The sequence below is a fragment of the Rana temporaria genome, chromosome 3 (assembly GCF_905171775.1).
Source record: "Rana temporaria chromosome 3, aRanTem1.1, whole genome shotgun sequence".
NCBI lineage: Eukaryota > Metazoa > Chordata > Amphibia > Anura > Ranidae > Rana > Rana temporaria.
The window spans coordinates 142,982,834-143,009,217 of NC_053491.1; the positions used below are offsets into that span (position 1 = coordinate 142,982,834).

General features: G+C 44.0%; 1 protein-coding gene across 2 annotated transcripts in view; it reads right to left on the minus strand.

Moving 5' to 3' along the window:
* Window positions 1-26,384, minus strand: part of LOC120931786 (laminin subunit beta-4-like) — a 180,550-nt gene that overhangs the window by 27,068 nt on the left and 127,098 nt on the right. For both annotated transcript variants that reach the window (XM_040343551.1, XM_040343552.1), the window contains 5 exons: window positions 24,615-24,778; window positions 22,359-22,573; window positions 20,817-21,020; window positions 11,375-11,519; window positions 1,168-1,233 (listed from right to left, as the gene is read on the minus strand). In XM_040343551.1, the coding sequence (XP_040199485.1) occupies window positions 1,168-1,233; window positions 11,375-11,519; window positions 20,817-21,020; window positions 22,359-22,573; window positions 24,615-24,778 (794 nt within the window). The remainder of the gene's footprint in view (window positions 1-1,167; window positions 1,234-11,374; window positions 11,520-20,816; window positions 21,021-22,358; window positions 22,574-24,614; window positions 24,779-26,384) is intronic.

The following is a 26,384-nucleotide window of genomic DNA, read 5'->3' on the forward strand; positions in this document are numbered from 1 at the left end:
CCGTTCGTTCGGCCATGCATTTACATGGGGTCACGCTTCATTATAATACAACACGGCCACTGTCTTGCTACTTTGAATTACGCGGGCTTACGCCGGCCCATTTACGTTATGCCGCCGTAAATATGGGAGCAAGTGCTTTGTGAATACTCAGCTTGCCTCTCAATGTTACGCCGGCGTAGCGCATATGAGATGCGCTACGCCTATCTAAAGATGCGCCGATCTCTCTGAATCCGGGCCCATAAACCTATGTAGGGATATTTGGTTAATCTCTGTGTATCATCTGAGGCTGTTCACTTCACGTAGATGCGCTACGCCTATCTAAAGATGCGCCGATCTCTCTGAATCCGGGCCCATAAACCTATGTAGGGATATTTGGTTAATCTCTGTGTATCATCTGAGGCTGTTCACTTCACTGGGTGTATGGAGGGTTTACATCCACTTTCATTTATTAAAACTCAGGGAAGTCAAATTACTCCATGCCAAATTTTTTCTCCATTAATATGTATTTCAAATAAATTCATGCTTCTTTACAAATTTATGCAGCGTTGGTGCCAAGTGAAGTCTATTACTTCTTGCAGAAAATTATTTGAATTTCAAATAAATTACTAGTTTTACACCATTAATAACAGGATACTTTAATCATAATTTGCCTTCTTTTGTTTAGTGTGCTATTTATATTTCACTGTAAGTGCAGTCTGATTATAGTCGGTGATTTAAAATAAATATCAGTGTAAAAAAAAGAAAATTTGCATAATAAGCAGCAAATGCAAGCTTAGTGCCAATATGAGTCATTTGGAGCTGCTAGACATAAATTGGCCATGCTTTGATAAAACTGTGAAATTCAATACAGTCCATATCTATTATCTACATAATCTTCAGTACTGATCTGAATGAGGGATGGTAACGATACACTGGAATGAAAAAACCTTGATCATATATACTCGAATATAGGCTGGTGTGCTTTCCTAATTGAAATTAGAAAATGAAAACACAATTTTTTCAAAGTGAACATTCCTTTTGTAAACATGCACGTTTCAAAGTGAAAAGCCTCTATCCCTATACTAGTTCAGATCCTTAGTGCCGTAAAAATATGTTGGAGAAAAGTTTAAATCCCACTAAGCACATTTTGATTTTCCACCAACAAAAATTGAATACGAAAAGCCTTACCAACGTTCTGTGGCTTCTTAGGCTTGCTTCCACTCTTTCCTTGGCATTGGTATACAGGTATGCTGTCTACAAATAAACAGTGTCAGTGTAAGGTTAAGCAGCTTAGAAATGTGTGTATATATATATATATATGTGTGTGATTTTTTTTTTGAGACATTTTCCAACCTTAGCTAACTTGAATACTGTGGGACCCTCCCTAAATTATCAGGACCAGGTACTGTGATATTGGATCTTGCCTGCAGGAGAAACAGGTTATGGTGACCCAAACATTATTGTATCTGAAAGGGTGGAACTGTACCTGAATAAATGTAACCAATGGGTTAGGGCCCCCATTTAGGTTTACTAGAGGGATACACAAGATGGGCATGCTTTTGAGTTAATACATAAAGGTTTTGAAGTATGGGGTCAAAATTTTAGTTTAGACTGGAAGCCCCTTTAATACACTTGTGATGCAGCTCTTTCACTAAGGAGGAGAGCTATATGCAATGGAGCTGATTTACTAAAATGTACTAAAATCAGAGCATGCAAAATCTGGTGCATCATAAAAATCAGCTTCCATTTTTTTTGTCAAAGCTTAATTGAACAAGCTCAAGTTAGAAGCTGATTGGCTACTATGCACAGCTGCACCAGATTTTGCACTCTCCAGTTTTAGTAACTCAGCTCCATAATGTAGTAGTCCATTGCAACCAGAGAACAAACAGATGGGTGCTGTCAATCTAGAGTCAGTATATTTATTAATGAAACTGGTCACTATGGGTAGTTGTGCATTTGCTATTTCTTAACCAGTTGAGACCCGCACTGTAGACGAAAGACGTCCACAGCGCGGCTCTCAACTCTTAACTTTTTATTTGCATTCCCCGAGGCACGCAGCGGGGAAAAACTGTGCCCGGCGCATCACTGAGATGCTGATGCGCGTGCCTGGTGGCCACGATGTCTGCCAGGTACCTGCTATCGGCAGTGACAGAGCAAGAACGTGGAGCTTTGTGTGTAAACACAGAGCTCCACGTCCTGTCAGGGAGAGAGGAGACCGATGCTTTGCCCCTTGTACATAGGGACACAGATGGGTGACCTCCCCCAGTCTGTCCCCTACCCCCACAGTAAGAATCACTCCCAGGGAATACATTTAACCAATTCCTCGCCCCCTAGTGTTAACCCCTTCCCTGCCAGTCACATTTATACAGTAATCAGTGCATTACTATAGCACTGTTCGCTGTATAAATGTAAATGGTTCCAAAATAGTGTCAAGTGTCTGATGTGTCTGCCGCAATATCCCAGGCCTGACAAAAATCGCAGATCGCCGCCATTACTAGTAAAAAATAAAAAATAAAAAATAAATCATAAATCTATCTCCTATTTTGTAGGCGCTATAACTTTTGCACAAACCAATCAATAAACGCTTATTTCGTTTTTTTTTTCTTTTACCAAAAATATGTAGAAGAATACGTATTGGCCTAAACTGAGGAATTTTTTTTTTGTTTTAATTGGGATATTATTATAACAAAAAGTAAAAAATATTGTGTTTTTTTTTAAAATTTTCTGTCTTTTTTGTTTATAGCGCAAAAAATAAAAACCGCAGAGGTGATCAAATACCACCAAAAGAAATCTCTATTTGTGGGGAAAAAATGATAAAAATATAATTTGGGTACAGTGTTGTATGACCGCGCAATTGTCATTCAAAATGCGTCAGCGCTGAAAGCTGAAAATTGGTCTGGGCAGGAAGGGGGTTTAAATGCCCAGTAATGAAGTGGTTAATACGACCCCAGTTAGACAATAGACATATTTGGCCAAACTCTCTACAATGTATAGTTGTGCATCAATACTTTTCAACCACGTTGCATCTTTCACAAAAATAAGAAAAAAAAAATCAGGTAAAGGATTATTCTAATTTATATGGATAATAAGTAATGATTCTCCTGCAACCAGTCATTTTACATCTGATCTTTGCTAGTGAACTTTTGTTCACTGTCTCTTTACTGCCAGTTGTCAATAAAATTACATGTAATATAGACTAAACATGTCAAAACAATATTTTTGTGCCATATACGTACTTACTTCTTGCTCCTTTTCCGCTCTAATGTCTAGTTTACATGGAAAATCAGGGAGCAGTAGAAACAGGTGATTGAGCCATGGTTTTACCACCCTCTGACTGTCCACGCAAAGAAGAACAATTAGTCATTCAGGGATGTATACATGCCTGGGAAAAAATGATGTCCCTTGTCATGTTTGACAAATGAATGGGACTGTGCCCTGTAACCGCATGTAATGCACACCCTTGTGGTGAAATAGTATGGGCTTTTAACCTCCCTGGCGGTATGATTATTTCAGAAAAAAGGTGCTGAAAGCGGTACCATTATTTGCAAGGAAATTTGGCGTTTTACACTGTAGGCCTGTAATTTTTAGGAATAACTCACTTAAATCTGACCAAACAAGAGACTAGTAGGCATCCCGGGTATGACATTTTTTTAAAAACAAAATTATAAATTATAATATAATAAATAATTATAAATAATTATAACAAGTAATAATATAATTATAATAACAATTATTCAATAATGTAATCAACTCAAAATCACTGAAATTTGCTCAGTTACAGAATTGTTGCTGTCATTACTTTTATTTTTTTATGACGGATTTCCCCACAAATCGCTATCGCACAATTCTGCAAGTGATTATAATTTATTATCGCTGTTTTCTAGCTGCTCTAAAACCATTTTTGACATAAAGGGACACTTTTGGTTGCTATGGACAATCTACAGGAAGAAAGAACCGTTTTTATTATATAAAAGTACATGTAGGGCACTGGGCAGACTACTAGGGACAAGGGGGGTGTGTATTTTTTACATACAGTACTGTAATCTATAAGATTACAGTATACTGTATGTATTGTGTTTGTTTACATTTTTGAATTTGGCACCGTTCTCCGCTCCCGTGCATCGTAACGTCGCAGGGAACGGAGATCGGCGGCACAGGAGGACACTGTGTGAATCGAGCGAGGTCCCGCTCGCTCACACAGCGCGGTGGCATCGCTGGATGCCAACGGCGGATCCAGGGGGGGCAACAGGGCAATTGCCCCCCCCGAGGCAATCACGCCACATTGGCTTTAAAAAATTTACAATTTTTTTAGACTGCTTTGTGGCAACGGCGGATCCGGGGGGGGGGGGCAACATGGCAATTGCTCCCCCCCTGAGGCAATAATGTCACATTGGCTTTTAAACTGCTTTTTCGGTGCCTGCAGCTCCCGCTGCCGAGTCTCTCGCTCTCTCTCCCTCTCTCATCACCAGGGCTGGTAAGCTGCCTGTCCTGAGGCTGCTTTGAGCTGTAGCTGACTGCAGCGCTCCCCCTCTCTCCTGCTTGATGACACTGGCCAGTGTTTTGTCTATCACACAAGCCCGTCTAGGGGGGGACTTTGCTAGAGCCGAACACAGACCTACAGGTCCTGTTTGTTCCATGATACACGTCGGGAGAGGAGATACCTGCTGTGTGTGATCGAGGCAATGCCATGGTGAGTGCCATGCACAGTGTGGCTGCATTAATAGACAAAAGTGGGGCTGCATTCATATACAAAAGTGGGACTGCATTCAATTACAGAAGTGGGACTGCATTCATAGACACAAGTGGGGCTGCATTCATAGACACAAGTGGGGCTGCATTTATAGACCAGGGCCGGCCCTATGATGGGACCGGGTGGTAACATGGGTACCAGACAGCACTTTTAGGGGGGAAGTATACTGATGCCCGCCAGCCCGTTCCGCCAGCTCCGCTACCCAAATAAAATTGATGTCCTTTTTTCCCCACAAATAGAGCTTTCTTTTGGTGATATTTGATCACCTCTGCGTTTTTTTTTTTTTGTGCTATAAATATATATATTTTTTAACTTTTTGCTATAATAAATATCCCCAAAATTTTGAAAAATAAACTATTTTCTTCAGTTTAGGCCAATATGTATTCTACATATTTTTGGTACAAAAAAAAACCACAATTAGCGAACATTGATTAGTTTGTGCAAAAGACATTGTGGCCGCCGGCAATTCACAGGTCCCTTTATACTCCTGGATACATGTATAGAGCCATGGCAGGTCCTTTTATACGCCTATATGCATGTACAGAGCCATGACAGGCCTTCTTTATACTCCTATACATGTATAGAGCCATGGCAGGTCCTTTTATACGCCTATATGCATGAATAGAGCCATGACAGGTCCTCTTTATATTCCTATACATGTATAGAGCAATGACAGGTCCTCTTTATACTCCTTTATACATGTATAGAGCCATGACGGGTCCCCTTTAGTTATCATGATATAAAATAATGAATGTGGGGGCCTTTTGGTTGGCGTGATTTTTTTTCTGGGGGGGGGGGGGGGCGCATTTCATTCTTGGTCCCAGGCAGCACAATGTCTTGGGCCGGCACTGTCATAGACACAAGTGGGGCTGCATTGATATACAAAAGTGGGGCTGCATTAATATACAAAAGTGGGACTGAATTTATACACAAAGGTGGGGCTGCGTTCATATGCACAGTGAGGCTACAATGGTGGGCACTGATGAGGCTGCATTGATCTCTTGTACCATGTGTTCAGTCTCTGACCATCCCTTGTACCATGCCTGCAGTCTCTGACCATCTCTTATACCATGTCTGCAGTCTCTGACCATCCCTTGTACCATGCCTGCAGTCTCTGACCATCTCTTATACCACGTCTGCAGTCTCTGACCATCCCTTGTACCATGCCTGCAGTCTCTGACCATCTCTTATACCACGTCTGCAGTCTCTGACCATCCCTTGTACCATGCCTGCAGTCTCTGACCATCTCTTATACCACGTCTGCAGTCTCTGACCATCCCTTGTACCATGCCTGCAGTCTCTGACCATCTCTTGTACCACGTCTGCAGTCTCTGACCATCCCTTGTACCACGTCTGCAGTCTCTGACCATCCCTTGTACCACGTCTGCAGTCTCTGACCATCCCTTGTACCATGCCTGCAGTCTCTGACCATCTCTTGTACCACGTCTGCAGCCTCTGACCATCTCCTGTACCACGTCTGCAGTCTCTGACCATCTCCTGTACCACGTCTGCAGTCTCTGACCATCTCCTGTACCATGTCTGCAGTCTCTGACCATGCCTTGTACCACGTTTGCAGTGTCTGACCATCTCTTGTACCACGTCTGCAGTCTCTGACCATCCCTTGTACCCAGTGGCGGCTGGTGACATTTTAGGATGGGGGGGCGCAAGACCCCGCCCCTCCACATTTGGTCCCTCCCACTTCTCATAAGCCACACCCCCTATAGAATACACCCACTCCGTCCCCTGTATTCCACTTGCTTCCACTCATATTGTCAGGAGTATACAGCTCAGCATCACAGCACAGAGTATATAGCCCCAGCATCACAAATCATGGTATATAGCGCAGGCTTACAGATTGGCGCAAACAAACTAAAAAATTACACTGTTAGTTATGAAGGACTCTAAATGGGCATGAGATTATCAGAGACTGCGGACATACTGCACGAGATTACCAGAGACTGCAGACATACTGCACGAGATTACCAGAGACTGCGGACATACTGCAAGAGATTACCAGAGACTGCGGACATACTGCACGAGATTATCAGAGACTGCGGACATACTGCACGAGATGACCAGAGACTGCGGACATACTGCACAAGATTATCAGAGACTGCGGACATACTGCACGAGATGATCAGAGACTGCGGACATACTGCACGAGATGACCAGAGACTGCGGACATACTGCACAAGATTATCAGAGACTGCGGACATACTGCACGAGATGATCAGAGACTGTGGACATACTGCACGAGATGACCAGAGACTGCGGACATACTGCACGAGATGACCAGAGACTGCACACATACTGCACGAAATTATCAGAGACTGTGGACATACTGCACAAGATTACCAGAGACTGAAGACATACTGCATTACTTGTCCTGCGACTTGGGAATTCAACGTTGCATGACAAGTCGTACCCCGTATCTGTGCGACTTCAAGTCACAGCGACTTCAAAGTAGTCCCTGCATTACTTTGGTCGCACTTTGATGCAACTTGAGGTCCATAGACCTCCAGAATACACAGGCATTGCTTTAAGTCGCATCAAACTTTCAGACTGTTTTAGCCTGAAAGTCGCAAGATTCTGCCACAATTTTTTGCTGCGATTTTGCAGCGACTTGAAGCAATGCCTGTGTGTTCTGGAGGTCTACGGACCTCAAGTCACATCAAAGTGGGACAAAAGTAATGCAGGGACTACTTCGAAGTCGCTGTGACTTGAAGTTGCACAGATATGAACGGTTCTGATCAGGTCCAACTTATCCTGCAACTTTCCAGTCCCAAGTCGCTATTTCCACCAATTAAATATAAAAACCAATTGAATACGCGGGGGGGGGGGGGGGGGGGGAGTATGGGTTCCCTTCCTGCCGCTATTTCCACCAATTAAATAAATAAAAAAAAATAACATTTTAACAAGCCCGGAGGGGAGGGGGGATTGGATAAGGTCCAAAAAGAAATGAATGAATGAATGAATAAGCGGGGGGGGGATGGTTTGGCTATTTCCACCAATTAAATAAAAAAAAACAATGTTAAATACTTTTTTTTTTTTTAACAAGCCTGGTTTGGGTGGTGCCGTTAATGCTGCTCTTTTGACATTGACAAAAAAACATCTGAATCATCTGAATAAGCGGGGGGGGGGGGGGGGGGGGGGGGAAGTTCGGTCGGGTGCGGGAAGGGGTCCGTTTGCTGGCTCTTGCATACATCAAACACACTTTAATTAGGCAGGGAGGGGGTTCATACCTGTTACTGCAGGCATGCTGGCAGATAGCTTCGAGGCGCACTCAGCTCCTGAGTCCCGACGTCACTTCCGGTTCTTCCTGAGACGTCGGGACTAGCACAGAGACGTGCGGGTGCACACAGAAAGTGTGCACCCAAGCCATAGAAAGACAGTCCATCGCGCCTGAAGCAAGTGGCGCGATGGAGAACGCCACAAAGGCATTTTTTTTTTGCCAATGTAGCGCCTCGTCTGCAATCCCGTGATTGCACAGACGTGGCGCTACCCACACAACACTGTGTCCAGCGCCCGGCGCTCGGACACAGTGCACCTAAGTACCTTTTTTGGAAAAAAAATTTCCTTAAAGGGACATGTTTAAATAAACATTTTTTTTTTTTTTTTTTTTTTTAGATTTTTTTTTTTTTTTTACTGATTGGGGGAGGGGGGCGGCGCCCGGGCGCCCTCTATGGACGGGCCGCCACTGCTTGTACCACGTCTGCAGTCTCTGACCATCTCCTGTACCATGTCTGCAGTCTCTGACCATCTCCTGTACCACGTCTGTAGTCTCTGATCATCTCCTGTACCACGTCTGCAGTCTCTGACCATCTCTTGTACCACGTCTGCAGACTTTGACTATCCCTTGTACCACGTCTGCAGTCTCTGACCATCCCTTGTACCACGTCTGCAGTCTCTGACCATCTCTTGTACCATGTCTGCAGTCTCTGACCATCTCTTGTACCATGCCTGCAGTCTCTGACCATCTCTTGTACCATGTCTGCAGTCTCTGACCATCCCTTGTACCATGCCTGCAGTCTCTGACCATCTCTTGTACCACGTCTGCAGTCTCTGATCATCCCTTGTACCACGTCTGCAGTCTCTGACCATCTCCTGTACCACGTCTGCAGTCTCTGACCATCTCTTGTACCATGTCTGCAGTCTCTGACCATTTCTTGTACCATGTCTGCAGTCTCTGACCATCTCTTGTACCACGTCTGCAGTCTCTGACCATCTCCTGTACCACGTCTGCAGTCTCTGACCATCTCTTGTACCATGTCTGCAGTCTCTGACCATCTCTTGTACCATGTCTGCAGTCTCTGACCATCTCTTGTACCACGTCTGCAGTCTCTGACCATCTCTTGTACCATGTCTGCAGTCTCTGACCATCTCTTGTACCATGTCTGCAGTCTCTGACCATCTCTTGTACCATGTCTGCAGTCCCTGACAATCGACTACAAACTATGGGATAGATTTATCGCATTTATATTTAAATATTTTTTACTAGTAATGGCGGCGATCATTTGATTTTACTCTAAGTAGGTATGGTCAACAGAAGACCTAGGGGGTTATCCACAAAGCCGCGGCGCAACGTAACTTTTCTGATTTAAGTTACTCCGCCGCAAAATTCCCAAGTTAGGTGCCGATCCACAAAGCACTTACCTGGAATTTTGCGGCGCTGTAACTTAAATCCGTCCGGCGCAAGGCGTTCCTATTCAAATGGGCGAGTCCCATTTAAATTAGGCGCGCTCCCGCGCCGGACGTACTGCGCATGCTCCGTCGGGTAAATTACCCGACGTGCATTGCGCTAACTGACGTCGCTCCGACGTCATTTGCTTAGACGTTAACGTAAATGGCGTCCAGCGCCATTCACGGACATCTTACGCAAACGACGTAGAATTTAAAATTCGACGCGGGAACGACGGCCATACTTAACATGGCTTAAGACAACTAGGGCTTAGCCCTAGTTTTACGCGGCGGAACTCGACGTAAACGACGTAGATTTAGATCGACGGGCCCGTCGGAGCGTTCGTGGATCGCCGTAACTGGTCATTTGCATATTCTACGCCGGCCGCAATGGCCTCGCCACCTAGCGGCCGGCCTAGAATTGCATCCTTAAGATCCGACAGTGTAATTCAATTACACATGTCGGATCTTCGTCCTAACTATGGAAAACTGATTCTGTGGATCAGTTCCATAGTTAGGACCAGGGATACGACGGAGTAACAGCAGTTACTCCGCCGTATCTCTTTTGAGGATCTGGCCCATATTGTGGCCCCTTGAAGAATCATTCTATTCAATTTTTCCTGCTGTTTCATTAGAGTTTGACGTGTCTGATATAGATCAATGGCATATAACCAAAAAAATAAAAAAATCAGTTACATGCCCTAATACAATGGGCATACTGTATTAGTATTGGACATTGTATATAAAAAAAAAATTATATATTTTTTTCCCCATAAATATATTATTGTCTATACTCCCAAAAATTTGACCTAATGAGAAAAATTAACAGAGGTATTTTTTTTATTCACTATTCCACCACATATTTTCTCCAATCTACTATGGGCCAGATTCACGTAGGAGAGCGCATCTTTGTGCGGGCGTAACGTATCCTATTTATGTTACGCCTCCGCAACTTTGACAGGCAAGTGCAGTATTCACAAAGCAAAGTTGCGGCGGTGTAGCGTAAATAAGCCGGGTAAGCCCGCCTAATTCAAATGTGGAAGATGTGGGCGTGTGTTATGTAAATTTATTGTGACCCCACGTAAATTACGCTTTTTACGAACAGCGCATGCGCCGTCCGTGAAAGTATCCCAGTGTGCATGCTCCAAATTAACCCACAAAAAGCCAATGCTTTCGACGTGAACGTAAATGACGCCCAGCCCTATTCGCGAACGACTTATGCAAACAATTTAAAACGTGAAAAATTTGACGCTGTTCCGACGTCCATACCTAACATTGGTACGCCTCATCTACGCCTCATAGAGCAGGGGTAACTTTACGCCGGAAAAAGCCTAACGTAAACGGCGTATCTGTACTGCGTCGGCCGGGCGTACGTTCGTGAATAGGCGTATCTAGCTGATTTACATATTTCTAGGCTTAAATCAGCGTACACGCCCCTAGCGGGCAGCGTAAATATGCAGTTAAGATACGACGGCGTAGGAGACTTACGCTGGTCGTATCTTAGAGAAATTTTGGCGTATCTGATTCTTTGAATCAGGCGCCAAGATACGACGTCTCAGACTCAGAGATACGACGGCGTATCTCCTACGTGAATCCGGGCCTATGTGTTTAATATGTGTTGAAATTTTTCTTAGCAACAAGAATTTTAATTGTAATGTACATCTTCTATTACAATGTAAGTGTATATATATATTATTCCTGTGTGGCATAATCATAAAATGTCCCAGGATAAAAAATAAAAAACAAAATCACATCTGGTTGTCAATGTAAGCTGGGTTTTATAGCACATTGCTATAGCTCATTTGTTATTTTCTTTAAATACATTAATACCAGATACAAGCTTGCGATTAGACATTAGACTATGCTGGTTTTCATTAGGTGTTTCTATCATGGAATAGTTTTTGTGTCAGGCATATTCTCTTTTTAAGGTTTCTGTGAAGCAATAATGAATGTGGATGCTGCACTTACCAAGAAGAAAATCTTTAACATTTTTTATAAGCTCTTTCGAACGATTTTTATCTGCCTCCATACGACTGATGGCTTTACTCAAGGTTTTGTCGAGTCTCGAGGCTTTCAACTTTGTATCTTCTGCCAGCTGCCTGATGTGCTGAATCTAAAACAAAATAGATAATATTGTACCTCAGCTTCAACAAAATGTCTTATATTAAAGCAGAGTTCCTACTAAATAATTTCTTATTTATTTTTGGTTAAATATCGTTTTTAGAATACTATTATTTAAAACACTCACGTATTGTGGATCGTTTGCCGCTCGATTGACGATTTCCGATCATCCGCTATATTAAATTCTTCTATCCCTGGCATGTTCCATTTTGCTTGTGGGCATGTGAAGCTTCCAGGTTTCAGTGCAGCTGAGTGACTAGCATGCACCACTCGTTCTTGTGCATGCGCAGTATGTACGGCTCGCAGCTCAGTACACTTCCGACATTGCCATCACAACGGGCGGCGGCGGCGGAAGTGCCCGCCCCGTTGTGATGGCAACCAAGATAATCACTGGCGTTATCGCTTCAATTCCCATTTCGGAATATCACGATAGCGATTGCGGCCATCCACGCTGACTCCTGGGAATTATAACACATAGCTCCCGGGAGACAGTACGCCGCCGTATATGACGGACATATCCGTGGGTGGCAGAGACCGGAAACACCATTGAAAACTCTCCTACACTGGTAACCCTTAGGAATAATTTTTTTCCATTGGACAATGATTTTACTGCGAGAATGTTATTAATGTTAAAGGGGTTGTAAAGGTACAATTTTTTCCCCTAAATAGCTTCCTTTACCTTAGTGCAGTCCTCCTTCACTTACCTAATCCTTCGATTTTGCTTTTAAATGTCCTTATTTCTTCTGAGAAATCCTCACTTCCTGTTCTTCTGTCTGTAACTCACCACAGTAATGCAAGGCTTTCTCCCTGGTGTGGAGGGTCGTGCTCGCCCCCTCCCTTGGACTACATGAGAGTCAGGAGGCCCACTAACACATGTAGAGAGCAACGTAGAGAGCGTCCTGACTCTCCTGTGGTCCAAGGGAGGGGGCGAACATGACACTCCACACCAGGGAGAAAGCCTCGCATTACTGTGTGGAGTTACAGACAGAAGAACAGGAAGTGAGGATTTCTCAGAAGAAATAAGGACATTTAAAAGCAAAATCGAAGGATGAGGTAAGTAAAGGAAGCTATTTAGGGAAAAAAAATTGTATCTTTACAACCCCTTTAAGTTCAAAATTTGTGTGGAACTCCGCTTTAAAGTTGCAATGTGAAGAACATAATACCTACAAATTAAAAAAAAACAAATGCAAAAATCAACAAATCAGCCTTTAATATCTTGCAAAACCCAGATATGAACAATACTTTCTATTTTCCTTAACCTCCCTGGCGGTATGATTCTGTCAGAAAAAACATGCTAAAAGCGGTACCATTATTTGCAAGGAAATTTGGCGTTTTATATTGTAGGTCTGTAATTTTTAGAAATAACTCACTTAAATCTGACCAAACAAGCTTCTAATAGGCATCCCGGGTATGACATTTTTTTAAAAACAAAATTATAAATTATAATATAATAAATAATTATAAATAATTATAACAAATAATAATATAATTATAATAAAAATTATTCAATAATGTAATCAAATCAAAATCACTGAAATTTGCTCAGTTGCAGAATTGTTGCTGTCATTATTTTTTTTTTTTTATGACGAATTTCCCCACAAATCGCTATCGCACAATTCTGCAAGTGATTATAATTTATTATCGCTGTTTTTTAGCTGATCTAAAACTATTTTTGACATAAAGGGACACTTTTGGTTGCTATGGACAATCTACAGTTTGCAGGGAGAAAGAAACGTTTTTATTATATAAAATGACATGCATGACACAGGACAGACCACTAGGGACAGGGGGGGTGTGTTTTTTTTACATACAGTACTGTAATCTATAAGATTACAGTATACTGTATGTAAGGTGTTTGTTTACTTTTTTGAATTTGGCGCCGTTCTCCGTCCCCGTGCGTCGTAACGTCGCAGGGAACGGAGATCGGCGTCACACGGAGGCACTGTGTGAATCGAGCGAGGTCCCACTCGCTCACACAGCGCGGTGGCATCGCTGGATCCAGGGACAAGGTAAGTAACTTGTGCCTGTGGATCTAGCGAGGCAAGCCCGAGTCTGACTCGGGGTTTCCGCTCGCAGCAGGAAAATCTAACCCCGTGTCAGACTCGGGAAGACCGCCAGGCAGGTTAACCACTTCCGGACCGCCGCATGTATATGTACGTCGGCAGAATGGCACGTACAGGCACATTGGCGTACCTGTACGTCCCTGCCTAGACGATCGGGGACCCCCCCCCCCCCCCCCGCTACATGCGGCGGTCAGAAACCCGTGGGGAGTGATCCAGGACGAGGGCGCGGCTATTCGTTTCTAGCCGCCCCCTCACGATCGCTCCCCGGAGCTGAAGAACCGTATGTAAACACGGCTTCCCCGTGCTTCACTGTGGCGGCTGCATCGATCGTGTCATCCCTTTTATAGGGAGACTCGATCAATGACGTCAGACCTACAGCCACACCCCCCTACAGTTGTAAACACACACTAGGTGAACCCTAACTCCTACAGCGCCCCCTGTGGTTAACTCCCAAACTGCAACTGTCATTTTCACTATAAACAATGCAATTTAAATGCATTTTTTGCTGTGAAAATGACAATGGTCCCAAAAATGTGTCAAAATTGTCCGAAGTGTCCGCCATAATGTCGCAGTCACGAAAAAAAGGGATTTTTATTAACAGCTTACCTGAAAAATCCTTTTCTTGTAGTACATCACGGGACACAGAGCAGCATAGCCATTACATATGGGTTATATAGTGTACCTTCAGGTGATGGACACTGGCACTCTCCGACAGGAAGTTCCCTCCCTATATAACCCCCACCCATAGTGGGAGTACCTCAGTTTTGTAGCAAGCAATATGCCTCCCAAAATTCCCCATAAGAGGGGTGGGAGCTCTGTGTCCCGTGATGTACTACAAGAAAAGGATTTTTCAGGTAAGCTGTTAATAAAAATCCCTTTTTCTTTATCGTACATCACGGGACACAGAGCAGCATAGCCATTACATATGGGATGTCCTCAAGCAATGCTTCATGAGGGGGAGGGAGACAACCAGAAAAAAAACCAAACAGGAGGTGCCACCGGACAAGAGGAGATTAAACTGCGGCCCGGAGTACCGCCTGCCCAAAAGCTGAATCAGCGTTCCTCCTAACGTCCATTTGATAAAATTTTGCAAATGTGTGGACAGATGACCAGGTTGCTGCCCTGCAGACCTGAGCCATAGAGACCTGGTGATACGCTGCCCAAGAGGCACTCATAGCTCTAGTGGAATGAGCCTTAACCGATAAGGGTGGACTCTTCCCCTTCAGGCCATAGGCCTGTATAATAGTCTGCCTAATCCACTTAGAAATAGTGGCTTTAGACGCTGCCTGGCCCTTCTTGGGCCCTTCCGGCAGAATGAATAAGACGTCCGTCTTACGAATCTGGGCTGTAGCTTCCAAGTAAATCTTTACAGCTCTAACTACATCCAAGGAATGCAGTAACCTCTCTTCCTTAGAAGAAGGCTTTGGAAAAAATGATGGAAGAATCACATCTTGATTAAGGTGAAAATTCGATACCACCTTAGGCAGGAAGGACGGAAGCGGCCGCAAAACGACCCTGTCCCTATGCAGTAATAAATAAGGTGCCTTACATGACAAGGCTGCCAACTCCGACACTCTTCTGGCGGATGCCATGGCCACCAGAAACACTAGTTTCCTAGTCAAAAGGACCAAAGGGATCGCGGACATGGGCTCAAAGGGCTGCCTTTGCAAGGCCGATAGAACCAAATTTAGATCCCAAGGATACAGGGGAGCTTTAATCGGGGGGATTCACCCGATAACACCTTGTAAAAAGGATTTCATTAAAGAATGGGCAGTCAAAGGTCTCTGGAAGAAGACCGACAAGGCAGACACCTGCCCCTTGATTGTGCTGACCGCCAAACCTTTTTCCACTCCCAACTGTAAAAACTCCAGGATTCTCCCAATGGTATATTTGCGGGGATCCCATTTCCTGGTTTCACACCAGGTAATATAGGCCTTCCACACCCTATAGTATATTAACCTGGAAACTGGTTTTCTTGCGCTTATAAGGGTGGAAACGACCTGCCCTGAAAGGCCTCTGTTTCTGAGAATCAGGGACTCAGCCGCCAGGCCGTTAAATTTAGGGCCTGTAAGGCAGGATGGTAGAATGGCCCTTGTGAGAGGAGGTCCGGACGTAGAGGGAGGACCCAAGGCTCCTCTACCGTCATCCTTTTTATCAAGGAGTACCAAGGCCTTCGGGGCCACGCTGGGGCCACTAGAATCGCTGGCTTGCGTTCCCTTTGAATTCTGTGAAGAAGAGGGGGTAGCATCCGTATTGGAGGGAAGGCATAGATTAGCGCAAACTGATGCCAAGGGCACACCAAGGCATCCGTCCCGCAGGCCAATGGATCCCTCGTTCGAGAGACAAACTTTGCTATTTTGGCATTGAATCTGGACGCCATAACGTCCACCTCCGGAGTACCCCACTTCCGGCAGATGTCCTGGAACACTTCGGGATGGAGGGACCACTCCCCTGGGGACATCTGTTGGCGGCTGAGGAAGTCCGCTTGCCAATTGTCCACCCCGGGGATAAAGATAGCTGAGATGCAGGGGACATGGGCTTCTGCCCATGAAAAGATCCGATCTACCTCCCTCTGGGCTGCCTGACTCCTGGTGCCGCCCTGGTGGTTTATATAAGCTACGGCAGTGGCATTGTCGGATTGTACCCTTACTGGGGAGCCCTGCAGAATCTCCGTCCAGCCCAACAGAGCCAACCGAGCTGCTCGGATCTCTAAGATATTTATGGGTAGGGCTGATTCTGCCCTTGACCATTTCCCCTGTAGGGTTAAATCGTCTAGGACTGCACCCCAGCCCGATAGGCTGGCATCCGTGGTTACTATCCTCCATGAGGGGGGATTGAACGATCTTCCTTTCAGAAGATTTTTTGTGACTAGCCACCAACACAGACTCTGCCTTACCGCATAGGGAAGAAAGAAGGGAAGATCCAAGGCCTGGAGTCTTTTGTCCCAGGCCGTAAGAATTGCTCTCTGTAGCCTCCGAGAATGGATCTGGGCATAGGGCACTGCCTCGAAGGTGGCCACTAGCTTTCCCAACAGGCGCATGCAGAGGCGTATAGATGGCCTTGTGCTGCTTAGGACTATCTGGATTAACTCCCTTATCGAGTCCACTCTGGACTGGGGCAGGAAGATCCGTTGTCGTCTTGTATCTAAAATCAGACCTAGATACTCCAACCTTCTTGTGGGCTGTAGGGCCGATTTGTCCCGGTTTAGAACCCAACCCAGGGACTCTAGGCAGTTTACTACTAGCAACACTGCCCGATTTAAGCCGGCCGCTGAGTGGTCGACTACCAGAAGATCGTCTAAGTAGGCAATGACCAGAATGCCCTGTTCCCTTAGGATGGCTAACACGGGGGCCAGGATTTTCGTAAAAACCCGAGGGGCCGTGGCTAGTCTGAACGGAAGAGCCACGAACTGATAATGCCGATAGTTTAGGGCAAAACGCAGAAACCTGTAATGGCCTGGGAAAATCGGAACGTGCAGGTACGCGTCCTTTATATCGATGGAGGCCAAGAACTCCCTTCCTTGAAGGGCGGCCACCACCGAACGAATGGACTCCATTCGAAAGGACCGGACTCTTAAAAAGCGGTTTAATGACTTTAGGTCCAGTATAGGCCTGACGTCGCCGTTTGGCTTCGGGACAATGAAGAGGTTTGAGTAAAACCCTTGTCCCTGCTCCCCTGCTGGTAGTTCCATAATCACTCCTTGAGATAGGAGTTGCTCTAGGGCGGACAGAAGTGATGCCTGCTTTTGAGGGTCGCCTGGAAGTCTTGACGCTTGAAAGTGAGGAGGGGGGAACTCCCGAAACTCCAGCTTGTACCCCTGAGTCACTGAGGACAGAACCCATTGGTCGGTAACTTTGGCCCCCCACAACTCCGAGAAGAACCGGAGTCTTCCCCCCACCCGAGAGAGTGGGGGCGCCCCTTCACAAGGCTGCCTTAGGGGCAGCCTTAACCGGCTTACGGTTCCACGGTCTCTTGTTCCCTGCAGCTTGCCCCTGTGGCCTGTTTGCAGCTGCGCGTCCAGGAGGCCGTCGATACTGCCTAGAGAATGAGGGCCCTGGAACTGGAGAGGTTGGACGCTTAAAAGAGGGACCCCGGAACCTCTTCTTAACCGGCAAGAGGGTGCTCTTACCACTAGAGATCTTTTGAATATATTTGTCAAGATCTTCTCCAAACAATCTCTCTCCTTGAAAGGAGAATCCTGTAAGGAGCTTTTTGCAGGGGGTTTCTGCAGACCAGTTCTTTAACCAAAGTAGTCTTCTCATGTGAACCAAAAACAGGGATAGGCGGGACGCCTGTTGGATTGAATCCTTGATAGCGTCTACCGCGAAACATAAAGCTCTGGGTAGGTCGGCCAAGTCCTGAGCCTGTTGAGCCGGAAGGTCCTTTAGGGCCTGTTTTGCTTGGTCCTTTAAAGCCTGGCAGACGCCAATGGCAGCTACGGCTGGCTGGACCACTGCCCCCGCTGTGGCAAAGGATGCCTTCAGTAAGGTCTCAAGCCTTTTATCCACAGGATCTTTGAACATGTGAATATTGTCCACTGGACACGTTAAAGCTTTATTGACACATGATATGGCTGCGTCAACAGTGGGGACAGCCCATTTTTTCGAAAACTCCTCCTCTAAAGGGTACATAACTGCGAACCTTTTAGGAGGCAAAAAAATCCTGTCTGGCTTAACCCAGTCCTGAAATATCAGGTCCTTTAACAAAGGATGAACCGGGAACACCAGGTTGGCTTGGGGCGCCTTTAGGGAGCCCAATGAGGACACAGCGGAAGCCAGAGGCTGAGGCAAAGGCATTTTAAAAGCTGACCGCACCATATCCGTTAAGGACTGAACCCACAGTTTTTCTGCGTGAGAAGCTGAAAAAGGTTCCTCTATAGTAGAATCCTCAGAACCTAAATGGTCCAGGTGATCCTCGGCCTGGTCTCCTGCATCTTCCAATTCCTCAGTGGAAAGGACATCTTCCTCAGGAGATTCAAACCTGGGAGACGGGGACCTAGCCCGCTTCTTCCCAGATAAAGAGGCCGTAATAAAAGCGGCCATCCTTTTCTCAAATCCACCCAAGGTGGAGGCTAACATCTCTTCCGTGACATAGGAAGGAGTTGGTTGAATAGGGCCAGCCGTAGCACCTAGCAACCCCGATGGCTCACCCAGGGCAGCAACCTCCGGATCCTCCGGGGAGGTAGGGGCAGCTGGATTTTGGGAAATATCCTCCGAGCCCGATGGGGAACCCTTTGGCTTTTTAGCACTTTTAGCATTTTTAGCGTTCCCTGCACCCTTAGGAGCCATAATAAACAAATCTGAGATACTCCGCTAATATACAACTAACTGTAATAGCTGGAGAAAAAAACACACATTTAAATAAATGAGGAAAAAAATTAGGCTAGGGTAATGTTAGACAGAAACTAAACTTCCCAAAACCTAACAAGAGATAACAATATTGTGCCCCAAGGGCTTAATCACATCCTAATATTGCTTCCCTTAATGCTGGGCTAGGAGAGCACCTAATAATACAAGTACTCTGACTGCTACTTAGTACACCGGCTTTCTAGAGAAAATATGAGTTTAAACAGCTCTTTAGTGAGGTGTGTACAAAAAAACGGCCACTAGGTGTCACTGTGTCAGCATAACATAGGCAAACCTATCCTGCTCAGCTCAGCATCGCTGCTCCGTGTCCCTTCACAGCCTTCAGCAGACTGACAGGCTAAATAGAGTTTTCCCCCTCTGATGTACAGAGGGGAGGGGACTCCCCGGGCGTCCCCCGCCCCCTCCACGCAGCGTTGGCGTGCCCGCCGTCTATAACAGTGCGCGCGCACGCGCGCGCGCGCTCCCGACGCCGCTCTGAAGGAAGCAGGAAGCCATGTGGGGAGAGGAGCCCAGGAGCTGCTGGAAGCCACACACAGATATCAGGAAGTAAGTACTTTAAACCTGACATGCCCCTTTTTACATCTCATGGAGCAAAACACCTTGTAGCAGCAGCAGCAGTCTATTAGCCCAGCCAGAGGAACAGTATATCTGGGTGTCTGAGCCATCCAGTCATGCAGACTTTGTGGTTTCTCTTTTAGCCCATGCACAGAGGCATAGAAAAGGCTTTACCCCAGAGTCCCCTGTGGGGGGCCCACTGACAAACCAAGTTCCGTAGGCCCCCCGCTTACCTTTCCACGCCGCAGGGTATTGCTCACGCAAGAGGCCCAATCTTCCCCCTTCACCGTGGGTATGGTCATAGACCTTCAGGGACCGGGGTCCAAGTCAGGAACACCACACACCTGGACCTATACAGCACTACTGACAGCAGGTATCCATAGGTTAAAAAACCCAGTCCTGGAACCCAGAGTCCAGCCCTCCAAGGAGAGGCATTATAGGCAAAACCCCATCCACGAATTGGGGCCCGGGTACCGTCCACTTTGGCTATGAAGCACCTTGGACGGATCCGGTCGGCTGGCCCTGGTCCCAAGGACAAACTGCAGGCACAACCTTCAACGTGCACCAACACCTAAGACACTGGCGAAAAAACTGAGGTACTCCCACTATGGGTGGGGGTTATATAGGGAGGGAACTTCCTGTCGGAGAGTGCCAGTGTCCATCACCTGAAGGTACACTATATAACCCATATGTAATGGCTATGCTGCTCTGTGTCCCGTGATGTACGATAAAGAAAAATCGCTGATCGCCGCCATTAGTAGTAAAAAAAATAATAATAATAAAACTATCCCCTATTTTATAAACGCTATAAATTTTGCGCAAACCAATCGATAAACAATAATTGCGATTTTTTTACCAAAAATAGGTAGAAAAATACGTATTGGCCTAAACTGAGGAAAAAATTTTTTTATATATGTTTTTGGGGGATATTTATTATAGCAAAAAGTAAAAAATATTGCATTTTTTTCAAAATTGTCGCTCTATTTTTGTTTATAGCGCAAAAAATAAAAACCGCAGAGGTGATCAAATACCACCAAAATAAAGCTCTATTTGTGGGGGAAAAAGGACGCCAATTTTGTTTGGGAGCCACGTCGCATGACCGCGCAATTGTCTGTTAAATCGACGCAGTGCCGAATTGTAAAAACCCCTTGGGTCATTTAGCAGCATATTGGTCCGGTCCTTAAGTGGTGTTCAGTACAATGGCATTCTGTTTATGTGGATTTTTGTGTATTGTGTGCCGATTCCTTCAACACAGCAAGATGATTCATGTGAAAATGTCTCTGGTGTTATTTCTTTTATATTCACCTGTTTCTCAGCTTCAAGGAGATGTATTGCAACACTCTTTAACTTAGCATCTGTTTCATTTGCTTTTTTCAGACCATCTCTGGCAATTGGCAAAGCTCCATTACAGTCTGGTCCACCACATTTCCTTCTGCCAAACTTATCTCTGCATAGAGCACCTCCACAGGGGGAAATATTGCAAGGAAAGTCCCATACAGTTCCACAAACCTGCGAGAAGACATGTTCTGCAGATATCAGTATCATAAACCAATATTTACACATTTTAAAAACTAGGCATCTGGTGACAGTGGTGTAATTTTAACGCATTACTACTTTACAAAATGAGTTTAGAACAAGCCCTTCCTTTTTCTGTGTTTACAGAAATGTTTTTCAGATATATATATACTATTCAACAGCTCAGAGCATAATCAGTGATCAAAAGTGGCATATAGAGGAACCAGTCTAATTGATATTCCTCCTGCAACTGGTAAATGCCTGCTTCTCCTCTACCTCCCACAAGCATTCAGCAGCCCCCCTTCCGCTGGGTTCCCCCACCCCCCCCATCCCTGCTACGAGGGATGCTGTCAGGATGAGAAACAGGGAAGGGGTTGGTAAACATGTCATTTACAGGCCCCTTCCTTATTCGAATAGACAGAGTTAGTGATCGGTACTGATCACTGACTCATAACTGAGGCATAGTAAACTGTGTTCATTCATAACTGTGCTTACTATGCTTCAGTTTGTGAATGAATGGAAAGGTCTTTACAATGCTATTTTTGTCTATTCATTCTATGCAGCTGAGGCTTGGGAGATGGAGGGCTGTGTCCTCAACCTTCTTGCCCCTGTGTCATAGGTGGAACATCAGAGGTCTGTTTAGACCCATGATATTTCACCAAAGCCCCCCAGTTGGGTTTCTAAAGACAAATTGGAAGAAATATAATACAAAAAATGAAAAAAAAATTGTAAATAAAATAATATGATAAAAAATAATAATAATAATAAAAAAAAGCTAAGCACACCAGTGGCAGAACTACAAGGGTTTTAAGTGTGATTCCACCACCGCGCTAATGCTGGGCACCGAGTCTAATGTTGGAGATGTCTGTCCTTGGGGTACTACTACTGACTGGCCATTCAACAGCCATTTGCATTTGGTCTACATTGGTCTGGCTATTAGGAGAAATCGTGTGGTGTAAAAAAATAAATAAATAGTAGTGTATATAATAGTTTGTTCCTTCCTCCTGATGTAGCACATATCTAATCAGCCACAAATACACCAAGTTGCTGGACAAACATCCTCTGTCGAAATTTGTACAGTTGGTATTTTTATGATTTTGACAGTATTACAATACAAACTATAAAAAAGAAAATGTATTCAAAGTGAAATATATATATATATATATATATATATATATATATATATATATATATATTATATATATATATATATACATACATTTTTAATTAATATTTAAAAGATTACATTTAAGAAAACAGTCAAACATCATACAAAGTTTAATTTTTCAGGATTTATTTTTAAAAATAATTTATTGTAATGATAACTCTTACCATTTCATTCATTTTACTTATTTGCAGAGATTTCATTTTGTTTAACTTTTCTAAATTATTTTTGTCTTTTTTATCTAGGTTGCTGAGTTCAGTCAGAATATTTTTTCTAGTTTTGGAAGCAGTCCGGATAATAGGTGTAGCGTTGCGTGCCTTCTCTGCTGCAGATAATGATGTTTTATAGTGTTTGGTGATCTTGTCAACATATGCTTGGATGTCTAATAGGAAAGGAACAAGAATGTAAGCCCTCTTGTCTTTGCTACATAATAAAAGTACAAAATAAACAATAAAACACAATATATGGACATCATACTGATTCACATTTCATGTAATCTTGAAAAAAATGAATAGAGCACAATACCATTTAAATATATCTTTAGTAAATATCATACATTTTCTGGGATGCATGTGCAAACTCTTCAACAAGCTCATAAATCATTCATATTCTGGCATGTTCAGGCAGGTTTGTTTTTTAATCACATCTTCATTGTATTTTCAACAGAAATACCATTCTGGCTGTGGAAGCAATCATTTTGTCATATACAACAAGAGCCCTGTATCAAGACCATTGTCTAATAAAGGATGTAATGTAACCACATATTTTAATGTTTGAATTGGATAAAGTCTAGTTTTTGCCATTAACAACATTTGAATTGACATTAAAGTTTTTCATCTAAATGTTGGATCAAATAATCAAATAACAGAAACCATAGTGGTGGGAAAAAGATGACTGACAAAAATAAGGGACACAACTTTAAAACAAAACTTCAGCTATTCAGCAGATACTCCGGCATACTTTTTCTGTGAATCTGGCCCTTAGCGCCTACCATAAGTAGACTCTGTTAAAAAAAAAAAAAGCACAGTGGTTTAGTGGTAGTTCTGCCTGGCAGCACTAACAAACATGGCTTCAACTTGGTGCCATCCAGGCCATGTCCCCGACATGTTTTGCCCCACCCACATCGCTAAGTCATTGAGGCCCTGTGGTCACGGAAAAATGTGACAGGGGGTGTAGCCTGGATGGAGTCAGGCTGAACCCGTATTTATCCCTTGATTTTACTCTTTGGCCTGGGTTGGTGTGCTGCGGCTTCGTTTTTTTTTGTTTTTTTTACCAGAGTATGCTCACAAAGCCGGAATGGGCTCTTTAAACCCCTTCACTCATAAGTAGGAGTAACTTGAGCTATCTGGAGCGGCACCTCAATCTTTTCATTGTCATCTTGGAGAACTAACCACAGACCTTCCCTGGATGTAGGCTGCCTCAAATCCTCATGTCTGTTCATGTAATCCCAGACAGACTAGATGATGTTGAGATCAGGGTTCTGTGGGGGCCAAACCATCAATTTTAGGACTTGTTCTTCTTTACACTAAAGATATTTCTTTTTTTTATTGAAGGATTTTGCATGGTACAGATATAGTAAACTGCACATCCAGTAGCAAATTGAATGCTTGTATAACAACAGCAAAAATACTAAATATTGATCAGTCTATTTCAGCAAACCATTAAGATATCACAGTAAGAATGAGTAGTAAATCAAAGGGTGATACTAAAGATAGTTCTTAATGGCATTAGCTGTATGTTTAAGGGTCCTTGTCCTCCTGAAGAATAAATTTGGGGCTGAACAGATGCCTCCCTGATGTTATGGTATGATGGATAAAGATACCACTGACCCTGACCAAATCTCCAACACCATTTGCAGAAATGCAGCCCCAAATTTGCAAGGAACCACCATCGTGCATCACTGTTGCCTGCAGACATTCATTATTGTACGGCTCTCCAGCCCTTTGGAGAACAAACTGCATCCTACTACAGCCAAATATTTCACATTTTGACTCATCAGTCCACAGCACCTCCTGGCATTTTCTGTACCCCAGTTCCTATGTTTTTGTGCATAGTTGGGTCGCTTAGCCTTGTTTCCACGTTGGAGGCATTGCTTTTTGGCCACAGTTCTTCCATGAAGACCACTTCTAGGCAGACTTCTTTAGACAGTGGATGGGTGTACCTGGGTCCCACTGGTTTCCACCAGTTCTGTACTGATAGCCTGCTGGACATCTTCTGATGTCAAAGGGAAGTAAACATGATGTGTCTTTTTTCTGCTGCATTAATTTTTCCTTGACTGACCACTTGCATCTACGGTACTTAATGTTGCTTGTTTCTTTGTGCTTTTTCAAAAGAGCTTGAAAACTTTTGCTATAATGTACATAATAAATAAATAAATACAAAAATATATATATAAGTAAATGTTACAGGTACAGTTCTCTTACCTTTAACCTTGACTATATTTTCCTTCTGCTTCTTTATCCTTATTATGTCTAGGTTTTTAAATAAAACATCAATCTCTTTCTCCATATCCCATATTGTTTTATTCAGCTTTGGTATCTCACTGAATTTTCCCAAATCTGAAATCCTAATTTTATTTACTTTATTCCTGTAATAAAAATGTATACAATCAGCTAAACATTCCAATAATACAATAATTTTTACGTTTCCTTGTCCTTTGTGTTTACTATGTTTTTTTTTTCTATATGTGTTGCCATTGGTGAGGTTTACCCCTTTTCCCGCTTTGTGTCTCAATGACCAGACAGGATGTGAGGAAATTCCACCAAACTAGCTAGCTGTATTATAAGGTGTTTTATCACTGTTTATGCATGTGACCACTTTGTCTAAGCCATAACTGTGCTGGTTCTTAAAGGGGAGAGCAATTAACAATTATTAACAATGAAACTTAATATACAGCTTGTGAGAGGGAAAGGCTTAATTTAAAACTGCTTTAAATTTACAAATACCAATATGTTAATTGTCACAGGGGTACTTCCAGTTCCAAAACATAGAGTTGTAGGTTGCCTACTGTACCTCTGATATATCATACAGGCATAACAAATTGTTTAAAGGTCAATGAAAAACAAATTTTTCTGCATGCCTCACCAATGGCCTATAATAATGTAAAATAATAAATGAATAATAAACATCATCATTTGGATCAATTATCAGATCCCTTAAATGTAGTGTCTTGCACGTAGTGCAAATTCTTTTTCTTCAGGCTTTTTTTTCCCAATTCTGAAAATAATACACTTCCTGTCCCTGTATGGCTACACTCACTTCTCCATTGTATAGAGACAGCCATAGTTGTAACATAGGCAGAACTTCAAACATGGCTGCCGTAATTCATCTGCATCAATTGCAAGTTAATGGGGCAAGTCGTTTACACTATAATAATAACATTGTCTTTGCTGTCTTTTCAGTTCCCAGAAAGCAACAAGGACTCTGCATTTCTATCCACATCTTCATTTTAGTTCTTGCTATAAATATTTTTAGACTGAAAAAGAAATCTAAATCAGGCACCACAACTGATGCCTGTTAAGCTGTAATATATTATTTTTTAGTTTTAAGTGCCCTTTAATGTTGCCCATGGTAAACACACAGATTATTTAATTAGATACCTCACATGCCATGGGAAAATGAAGGGGAAATGATAACTGGTTGCTAAAGGCAGCACAGCTATTTTTCTTATTCTAAGGCCGGGTACACACGGACAAACATGTATGGTGAAAGCGGTCCGTCGGACCGTTTTCACCATACATGTCTGCCAGAGGGCTTCTGTACGATGGTTGTACACACCATCGTACAGAAGTCCGCGCGTAAACAATACGCGGGGCGTGTCCGCGGTGTCGCCGCGTCGATGACGCGGTGTCGCCGCGACAATGACGCGGCGACGTGGGCGGCCCGCCTTTAAAATGCTTCCACGCATGCGTCGAAGTCATTCGACGCATGCGAGGGACGGCGGGCGCCTGGACATGTACGGTAGGTCTGTACTGACGACCGTACATGTCCGAGCGGGCTGAATTCCAGCGGGCTGTTTTAAAACAAGTCCAGGAATATTTGCCCGCTGGGAAAAGGCCCGGCGGGCAAATGTTTGCTGGAATTCGGCCCGCTCGCGCCCACACACGAGCAAACATGTCTGCTGAAACTGGCCTGCGGGCCAGTTTCAGCAGACATGTTTGCTCGTGAGTATGGGGCCTAATGTTTTCTTATAT